General features: G+C 38.1%; 2 protein-coding genes across 2 annotated transcripts in view; one reads left to right on the forward strand and one right to left on the reverse strand.

Annotated features, from left to right (window-relative positions):
- Positions 1–1,568, forward strand: part of LOC101311341 (alcohol dehydrogenase-like) — a 3,112-nt gene extending 1,544 nt beyond the window's left edge. Inside the window, exons 5-10 of the mRNA XM_004290520.1 lie at positions 64–146; positions 246–321; positions 435–496; positions 595–690; positions 782–943; positions 1,037–1,568. Coding sequence (XP_004290568.1) covers positions 64–146; positions 246–321; positions 435–496; positions 595–690; positions 782–943; positions 1,037–1,153 — 596 coding nt within the window. The 3' untranslated portion in view covers positions 1,154–1,568. The remainder of the gene's footprint in view (positions 1–63; positions 147–245; positions 322–434; positions 497–594; positions 691–781; positions 944–1,036) is intronic.
- A 642-nt stretch (positions 1,569–2,210) lies between these two features.
- LOC101296930 (putative transcription elongation factor SPT5 homolog 1-like) lies at positions 2,211–10,097 on the reverse strand. The gene is made up of 22 exons (XM_004292500.1): positions 9,749–10,097; positions 8,538–8,767; positions 8,315–8,458; positions 8,032–8,190; positions 7,842–7,925; positions 7,447–7,517; positions 6,767–7,124; positions 6,496–6,651; positions 6,297–6,394; positions 6,127–6,175; positions 5,895–6,047; positions 5,657–5,800; positions 5,463–5,556; positions 5,191–5,349; positions 5,064–5,112; positions 4,895–4,989; positions 4,658–4,736; positions 3,823–3,877; positions 3,616–3,730; positions 3,396–3,536; positions 2,948–3,045; positions 2,211–2,753 (listed from the first exon to the last, which is right to left on the reverse strand). The coding sequence occupies exons 1-22, from the start codon at positions 10,095–10,097 to the stop codon at positions 2,508–2,510; spliced, it is 3,126 nt and encodes a 1,041-aa protein (XP_004292548.1). The 3' UTR covers positions 2,211–2,507.
- Positions 10,098–10,241: the final 144 nt, after the last annotated feature.

Consider the following 10,241-nt stretch of genomic DNA (forward strand, 5'->3'; position numbering starts at 1 on the left):
ATTATATATATATATATATATATATATATATATATATATATATATATATTGATATATATTCAGGTTTGGGAGCTACTCTTAATGTTGCAAAACCAAAAAAGGGCTCAACAGTGGCTGTGTTTGGATTGGGAGCTGTAGGCCTTGCAGTGAGTTTCTTTATCTTTTTGCTTTATTGCACATTGACGATTTCACTGCTAATGTATGATGAAATATGTACGTGGTTGATTTTAAATACTCTGTTGAAGGCTGCTGAAGGAGCCCGGATGGCTGGGGCGTCAAGAATTATTGGTGTTGATTTGACTTCCAACAGATTTGAAGAAGGTCAGATATTTATTCATTTCCCTAAGGAAGATTGTTACTATTTTTTCTTCTTTTTTCTGTTGGTCGGTTCTGCACTACTGCAGCATTCCTGATTTTGATTTGGTTGTTGGCAGCTAAGAAGTTTGGTATCACCGAATTTGTGAACCCCAAAGACCACAAGAAACCAGTTCAAGAGGTTTGTTGCTAGCTTGCTAGACTTGTTTTGCTATTCCTTCATTTTTTAAGGAACTATCCATGTTTATCTAAAGGCTTTTGTTATGGATTCCTTATTAGGTGATTGCTGAGCTGACCAATGGAGGAGTTGATCGAAGCATTGAATGCACTGGAAATATTCAATCCATTATATCTGCATTTGAATCTGTCCATGATGTATGTTCTTTACCATTTGGTGTCCATTTCTGGTTTAATCACAAGAATTTGGCTCATAATATATAAACACAAAACTGATGTCTTGTCACAGGGTTGGGGTGTTGCTGTTCTTGTGGGATTGCCACCCAAAGATGCTGTTTTCACGACTCATCCAATGAACTTTCTGAATGAGAGGACTCTCAAGGGAACCTTCTTCGGAAACTACAAGCCACGAACTGACATTCCCTCTGTTGTGGAGAAGTACATGAACAAGGTAGTTGTTAATGGAGAAGCTAATTAGAAACTATTTCATTCTTTTGTTTTTGTTAATGTACACATTAATGAAATTTTAAACTCGACGTTGCAGGAACTGGAGCTGGACAAATTCATCACCCATCAACTCCCATTCTCACAAATCAACAAGGCGTTTGACTACATGCTTAAAGGGGAAGGTATTCGTTGCATAATTACCATGGAGGAGTGAAACTTTTTTACTTTCGATGTTGTATGTGACCGTACATTCTTACTTTCCATTTTGTCTTCTATTTTCTCTACTTTGTCGAGTTTGGTTTACATGTAATGCAACAAATGTACGTCCAAATGCATCTGTTGGATAGCTTCTGTTATCCTGTGAACAAGTGAAATATCAGATACATATTCAGTCAAAATACTAGCCCTTCTATACTGTGTCCTCCAATACTACTATCACTGCATTACTTCCAAACCTATCTTGTGTGCAAATATTAGCAGGCAGATAGAAGTAAAACCAGATAACCAGTCAGCCAGAACAGTTGTTCAAGTGATGGCTGGAAATAATACGTGAAGTTGTCAGAATTATTTGTAATAAGATATTGGCTACAATTGAAAAGGCTTTATCAATAAAATTTCCATTTATCCCAGATCTAGCCATGGGTGTATTAATCCATTCTATAATTTTTTTTTTAAATTTCCTTTCGTGAGAAAGAAAATGATCTCACAAACAAAGGAACTGTACAGTAGGAAATAACGTAAAAATGGATTCATTACAAAAAAAAACGCCATTTTACTCGAATTGTTTATTTTTGACAGAAATTAATAAAAAAAATAAAAAATATTTAAATCCGATTAGATTTCATACAAATGGGCTCATGAGCCATGGCTGGAAATAATACGTTTTACTATAAATCTATGCAGGGCAGCGTACTATGATTGGAGCTTATAATTTGAGTTTTCATTTCTTCTTTTTTTTTCTTTTTTTTTTTAGAGCAACAGTCGATCACTTTATTCAATCAAATCAAACAGAACACAAGTCTTTCGATTAGCAATCCCTAATGAACTCGGGAGGGATGTTACCCATGAACTACATGTACCAATTGAAGCAAACTAAACTATAAATTATGAGATGGCTTCATGTCATCCTACACACGACGTAAAGAAGACAAATGGAGCATAACAACCTGCTTAGTAGTAGCATAGGCACCATCCATGTTTAGCTTAAACCACACTTTTAGAGATGTGGAGGAGGCCTCAACCTTGCACATTTATTTTGCTTCATTTCTAAACCTTGTGTCCAAATAAATGCTCAAATTCAAAGCCAACCTTTCCACGGTCATCACCATCCGCCAACTCCAATATCAAACCAAACTTACAGATAGCCTCCAGCACCCTTCCAGATTCGTTTACTACTCAATTTTCCCTTTTCACATTCATCACTATGTCCCAAATATGAAAAGAAAAGAACAACATTTGACAGGAGTTAAAAGAACCTCGAGCGGATTTTGCTTGCCCAAAAGATTAATATTACCCGGGAAAGAAAAATAACAATAATATACACTGAACCTTTATTTGTTCCCACAAAATTATGATTGAGCCAGTTTTGACAAAATAGCTAAGTCTAATATTTTAACATCAAGAGTGTCATCAACCTTGACAATTCCATCCGTGCCATCAACTCCTATCAGCTTGCCGGTGGCACCACGCAATGAGCCACCCATGATTTTGATCTTATCATTCTTCCTTGGTGCGACTACCTCCATTTCATTTGGATGTACAGTTACAGTTTCACCATTGCCACCCGATCCAAGAGCTACCCTACATGAGCCATCCTGAACCACAAAACAATATCATTAGCATCTCAAAACAATAGCAGGGGGGTTTAAAAGCGCAAATGTTAGTTCACAGATAATTCACAAAACTCTCAAGAGAAGGATGACTTATTGACATCCATTGATGAACAATATAGGGTATTTCATAATAATTATAAATTTGTACAATTTAGGAGCATGCTCCAAGGACATACCAGGAGCACTTCTCTGACAATCCCAGTAGTTTCCTCTCCAGAATGGCGTACATTGACCAATATATCTGGCATGAACCATGGTCCTTCGTTGTCCCCACCTGCTATCAGATATTACATTAGATCTAACATAGGGTTACAAAGCTAAGCAACTTGAAGTCGCTCTAAGGTGCCATGAAACTTGTAGCCAGCCTATCTCTAATTAAGCAAAAGCAAGGATATCATCAACAATCTACCAACTAGTGGGATACTAACAACCAAACACCCCGCCTCTAATGTTATCATTTGATATGCCTTGTCTAAAACAGAAAGAGCAGTTCCAAAAGACCTTTAGATGCAATGACACTATAAGAAGAAGCCAATTTCTAACTAGTTAAGTACTAGTTCACAACAGAAAAATTAGAGTTTATCTCCACAGTATGCTGGTATACTAAAAAGCTGGAAATCAAACCTATAACAGGAGACATCATATCCAGACCAGTCCCTGGTGTCATTGGCTGCCCTCCCGGAGTTCCAGGAAGATAGGATGCTGAGTTTGGTGTCATAGGCTGCCCACCAGGAGTCGACGGCAAGTACGGGCTAGGAGCATTTGCTGCGTAAATTGAACTACAGTAAGAAGAGCTACAAATTCAAGTGCAAAAAAATATTTGAAAAATGTATAGTAACTGTACCATAACCAGTACTGTCCCTTGGTGTTCCAGCTTCACTATAGTTTCCACCAGGAGTGCTGGCCCAACCTGAACCAGGAGTTGGAGCTTCATATGTCCGTGAAGGAGGACTTCCTGGCTGTAAAGCACAATCATTTAAGTTACTTAACACATGTATAAACTAAATAAATCTCTGTGCAAACTCAGGACTATTATGCACTGATTAATCACCTGATACTGTGGACTAGTGCCCCAAGAACCAGGGTTTCCATCCTCCCAGCTATCCCTGATTTATCACCATCAAAGTTCAAACAAAAATATCAGTAATAAAGCACATCTGACTTCCCAATTAATGTCACGTTTTTACCACTCTTTTTCTCACTTACTATTTGAAAGCATTTGGTAATAACTTATCATGATGTATACATAGTAGAATAAGTAGGTCCAGGAAACAAGCATCCTCCTGAGTTAATAAGAGTATGTACTTGCATATTTCATTAGGTATCTGAATACAGGTACAGTATAGTGATGCAAAAAGTCTACTGTCTAGAAACAAACATACTCCTGAGTTGATAGAGTACTAGATTGCGTATTTCATAAGGTATCTGAACACAGGTATAATATAATGATGCAAAAAGTGTACTGTGTCTAATGTACAAGTGACAATTTTAAAAATAAGATTTTTAAAAATGGATTTTGTTTAGATACTTCCTTATCTCTCTTTCCACCTAATATATACTCATCATGGGTAGTGTTTGATTGGGCTCCAAATTGACTTTTCCACTGCGAAGTTCACAAGGAACAATATATTTAACAATAATAAAGATCCTATAGAGTACGAAAGGGCTCTATGACCTTTTCAGTGTGAATTAGCTCATTTTATCTCTTCCCACAAGTCTTCTGTTGCATATCTCAATTCGTGAAATTATTTCAAACCTTCATAGCTGATTTAAACCCTAAACTTTCATATAGAAGATATTTAATTTTATTGGATCGCAAGTTTCACCATGCGGGGCAAAAATTCCGCTATTAGCCTATATTTTCCCTTGAAAGAAGTAACACAAACCTTGCTGGGCTCATAGGTGCATACGGATTCCATGCTCGATCACGCATCGGAGTCCTCATTCCATCATGAATGGGCGTTGCTGCAAGACGAAATACAAAGATGAATACAGATATATCGGTTTTATTGCATGTCCATGGAAAATAATTCACGGTCCAAACAACATCAATATGGAAACTTCTATTAGATAAGACGCTAAGATTCTCAAATACGTAACCTCAAAGGTTTCAAAAAACCAACCTCCAGCATCCCTCATTGGAGTCATATAAGGATGTAGCGGAGTTCGAGAAGGATGAATCGGGGTCTGACTTCCCATACCATAGCTAGACGTATCACTGGAAAACATTTAGATCCAAGTCAGAGACCAACAGTGAATGACTTGAAAAGACCATAGTTAATTATAATTTACCGATAAGGTGTTGTAATAGCCACGTTGTCAGAAATACAATTCCGGTCAACTGCAAGAATGAAGAAAAAGTTATGGCCCATAAAGATACATAAAGAATGAAGCAGTCAATAATCCCACAAAGACTTGCCTGTAACAACTTTCATTTGGGACTCGAGTTCCACCCGTACACTAGTTCCCTTTACCTCAACAACGCGCCCACGGTAGCCCTTATAGGCACCCTGGCGAATCTTTACTGTAGTCCCAACCAATCCATCATGCCCTCTTCCACCTCTATTTCTTCCCCCAACTGAACCATGATAACAGTAAAATTATTACAAACTTGTTCAATAAAGTTTGGCAAAAATACTGATGAAAAAAAAAAGATAAAAGAAGAGTTTTCATTGAATATCTGGAACATACAATTGTTGGGAGGGCCTCCTCTAGTAAACCTCCTTGGGGACGGGGGAATCGCAGGAGGAGCTCGAAGATGATCAAATCTAGAGTAGGAGTCACCCTACAAGTTGATATAGGATTAAAATAACAGCATCGATAATTGAAACTCAGAGGAGAAGAAGAAAGAGTTCATATCCATATAAAGAGCACAGAGGGTTTACATTTCTATCTCCATTGGCACGTGATCCTCCTACAACACGACAAGAATGTGACTTAACACAGATAAAGCCTGCATGCTCTATGTGATGGCGATCATAAATGAATAAGACTCCTCTGTATATGTGTTCCACGGGACCTTGTTTCCCCTATCATGGCATCAGCAGAGACAATATAGTCTGAGATCTACAAAATCCTGGAATGAGGGAAACTAATGGATAGATAAGCACCCAGATATCTCACCTTGGAAGGACCTTCGACGACCCTTACAACATCTTTCACAGATATTGTGTTCTTAAAACAATCTTGCACACTAAGCTTTTTGTCAATCTTGCATTTGATCTCTCTTAATTTAATAAGGGCAACCTCAGGTCTCTCAGGAACTCCCTTAAGGACCTGGAGGGGAGTTGAAAATGTGAAAACACAGAACGGGAGCATCAGACAATTGAGACAATTGTCAATTACAATCACATACCTGACATGCTTCAGTTTCAACACGTATAATTACACCAAAGCTATTATTACTGTGCCAAATTAACAAATGAAGTTAAAACCATAATAAATTTATATCGTAAACTTTATAAAAATGTAGACAAAATGACTGATAAAACAGATGACATGTGAAAACACAGCCAAAAAACTTACTCCAGTAGCACAAGATCATGAAGCTCATAGTCCCCAATTTTGGTGATCCCAGATGTCACTTCAGAACTCTCCACAACATCATCAGCAAATACACGGAGCTGGAACCAAGAATTAACCAGGTTATTTCCAGATTACTATTTCAGTATAAACCTATTCCTGCAATCCAAGAGGTCCTAGATAAGAGAAAGAAAACACTTACATGTTCCTTAGTTGTATCAGATAAAATGATGAGCACATGCTGCTCAACCTTGACAACCATGCCAGTTGCACCTTCTTGAGTACCAGATACAACCTTCACATGATTCCCAGCTTCAAAGTACTTGCAAAGATCTTTTTCATTTACGGCAAGAGTTTTCTGCAAGAAAAAATTTACAGTAACAAGTGGTAACAACACTAATCAGTAGGAATAATCTAACAATCAACTTACCCATCATAAACAAACCATCAGAACAAAGGTAATGCATTCTTACAGGGAGGTCCTTCATTTCAGGTCTGATATGCACAGTCCCATCCTCAACTTTCTCAACCCGCCCTTTCAAGTTCTTTAGGTCTCCCTTGATTATGATGACTGCATCACCCTTCACAAAGTGTCCTTTCTTTCTGTTTGAAAATAAAGTTGACAGACTGGCTATATCTCCTTCCCCATTCTCCCCAGGTTTCCGGAACTTTTCCAGTTCATCAAAAGTGGGATGTATGTTTTGAGTACTAATTGATTTCATTGATACTATTTTATACAAGAAGCCCTCTTTAAACATCATTTTCTCAATGTTTTCAAAGTAGTCACCCGTCATTGGATCTCGTTTACGCTCCACACGAATATGCAGTTCCCTGAGCAGAGTATAAAGAACATATGAGACAAACAGGGAAAGAAATTGATGCAAAGACTTCTATCTATAAAGGAAAACAACAAAACAGAAAGTTTAATGCTCACTTGCATTGGGTAGAAACAATATTGTAATAAATTTGTCATTCACACACCCCAAATTTTTTATTAACAAACTTATACATTTTCAAATGCAATTTTTTTCCAAACAATGCAAGGTTACATAGATAAGCTATGTAATAAAAAAAATAAGGCAGAAGGGATTTCCTAATAACAATTTGGGTTGTGTTAATAACAACACATTATTGTAATAATAGATATAAATACCTAGCTTCATCAATATTCATAAAACGTGGCGGAGGAACAAACGCTTTCTTTTTCACCACTTCTCTGCCCTCCTGCATAATTAAAAGATCACCTTAAGTTACCAGATATATTGATAATGGTACTCAAATAACTAAAGGGCTTATAGGGAGGGGATGTGGGAATAACACAAACCCGGAAATCCTTAACCACCACCTCAACTGAATAGAGATTATTGTATGCTCGATTACATATCAAAAGTACAATGATATGCAAATGACTAAACCATATTAAGGGGAGGGGAGATGCGAATAACACAAATCCAACATCGCACGAATCATTTTGAGAGAGCACCACCTCAATCGAATAAAAATCAATGTTAACTCAATTACATATCAAAAGTAGGTAACAAACAGTACCAGTTTATTTGCAAGAGCTTGTAAATCAATTCTTGGAATTAATTTTACTGTAACTCTTTGTCGTACATTATCCACATCGACAACCTGAGAACAGAAGCTTGGAGTTAGATAAAGAACCCGATAGTTTTAAGCAAAATTCATTCAATATATAGAGAACCATGATAGTTATAAGCAAAAATTCATTCAATACCTTGGCAAGGTCCCCTTTATATATCCCAATCTTCATTCTGACCCAAGTATCCCTCGAAATTTCAATTGCCTTGCTTTCAACAGAAAGAACATCAGTCATTTCTCTGATAGGAACAAGCGATATTTTCGCCAAAAATATATTGCGCATTCCTTTGCAAGCCTGAGAACATATCAAAGCAAACAAATAATTGTCAATTAAAGATAAGCATGACTAAACTGCAAATATAGTCTTAAGTCAGATATGTAAATCGTCACAATTTTTGAATATAAAAACACATGCTTACCTCCCTCACATGGGCTTCTTTTTCGGCTTCAACGTATATATAGTTCTTCAGGTGGTCAAGAGCAATAGCAGACCTGATGTTCAGTTCAGGTTTGTCAATATACTTTTGCATTAAGCAAGCAGCAACCTCTCGCTCTTTACCGATCTGACAGACATTGACACAAATATCATTAGCATTCTAGTACAATCATGTACATTAGTATCAGGGTAGGAGAAAATCATACCGCACATTTCACCATCCACAGCTTTGGGTCCAAAACAGAAGGTAAAAGAGCTTGCTGATCCACATCAGTGGTCTCCTCGGCGTATTCTGTATGATGTTGCCTTGCATACCTTTCCTGAATTCTTCTTTCCAGATCCTCAACATCTTCTGGCTGGTCATCCAACAATGGGGGACGATGCATCCTTCTACGACCTCCCTCCTCGGGTATATCAGCTCCATCTTCAATAAAGTCTGCACAAAGAATTTTCAAATGATGAAAGAAGATTGCCACATAAATTTTTATTGACACAGTCCCATCAAACCCAAGTGCATAAAAATTGTAATACAATCCTGCAGCCAACATTTAAAAACAAGGACTATTCCATGATTCAGTACAAGAACTAAAAATTGAACTTTAACAATAGAAATATTTTCAAATAACCGTTCCAAAGAATTGCATGCAATACATGGTTGTGACTGAAGACACTCATACTATTCAAATCCATCTTTAAGTAAAACAGGAAAAAGACTATGAATTCCCACCATGTGAGATACATCTCCAAAGCATCACATAAGTTAATGTCAGCATTGTTTATTTCCTATCTTTGCCCACTAAAAAACAAGTCTCCTTTCACGTATATTCCCTTATGTATTGTAAGTTTATAACTAGAAAAAAAAAAATTGAAGGAACAAAACTTGGACATGTTCTAAGCTGCAAAATCTTTGATGACCGCTCTTTAGGCATGATTGCCAATTTGATCAATAACAGGAGTACCTAACCAAATGCAGAGTTATTGATGCCTACTTCAGCTCTCAGTGCGAAAGGCAAAGGAGATTTTACCAGGAACTCTATAGCCTCCCAATAAAGCCACCTCTTTCAAAAAAAATGCCTTATCCAGTAGCCACCACAAAGCCTATATTTTATCGAGGTTACTGAGGACAACCTCCTAGAGTGGCAAACACAATCATTAACGAAACTCGAAACTAACAGCTTGCTAAGCAGAACTTTGGTCTAAACTAGAATCTCCAGAAGATTATCTCTTTAACTATAAAACATCTCTTATCCCATGAGCTTTCGGTGCCAGAATCGACACTAGTTGATTATAATGCCATCAACGAATAGATTTCAATTTTCACCACTTAAAATTTATAGCCAATTCTACTGTGAAACCTAATTCCTGCCCCAATTCCAATGAGTATCCCCCAAAAGCTCGATTAGAGAGGAAAGCTTACCGTCGTCGCCCTCTTCCTCCTCTTCTTCCTCGTCCGAATCGACTTCTGCTTCAAGATCAAGAAAGTCCGCACCGGAGGGCTTCTTCTTCTTCTTCTTATTCCTCCCACCGCCACCGCGATAGGCGCCGTATTCCTCGTCGTCGTCGTCTTCCTCTTCCTCCTCGTCGTCCTCCTCCGCCACGTCGTCAATGAAGCTCGATCTCCTCCGCTTCTGGCTGGACCTCCGTCCTCGTTCCTCCTCCTCCTCCTCCTCTTCCTCCTCCTCCTCCTCGTCTAGGCCTTGGTCGGGGTCATATTCGTCCTCCTCCGGCTCCATGTCGTCATCGTCTTCGTCTCTGTGACGCGGCATGGGGATCAATTTGGGGTTCTAGGGTTTTGTGACAGAGAGAGAGAGAGTAGAGTGGTGCTTGTGAAAATGGAGATGGAAGGAAATTTTTATTTACCCAGAGGCGGATCTGTTTTGTGTTTTTGCGTCTGCGGTGTTTGGGTGGAA

Source organism: Fragaria vesca, linkage group LG2 (assembly GCF_000184155.1).
Source record: "Fragaria vesca subsp. vesca linkage group LG2, FraVesHawaii_1.0, whole genome shotgun sequence".
NCBI lineage: Eukaryota > Viridiplantae > Streptophyta > Magnoliopsida > Rosales > Rosaceae > Fragaria > Fragaria vesca.

Coding starts and splice junctions, on each gene's coding strand:
- LOC101296930 (XM_004292500.1), bottom strand. CDS start 10,097: ATGCCGCGTCACAGAGACGAAGACGATGACGACATGGAGCCGGAGGAG. Junction 5,113..5,190: donor CCAAATGAAAGTTGTTACAG/GCAAGTCTTTGT, acceptor TCATTCTTGCAG/TTGACCGGAATTGTATTTCT. Junction 3,537..3,615: donor AAGGGACAGTACTGGTTATG/GTACAGTTACTA, acceptor CAATTTACGCAG/CAAATGCTCCTAGCCCGTAC.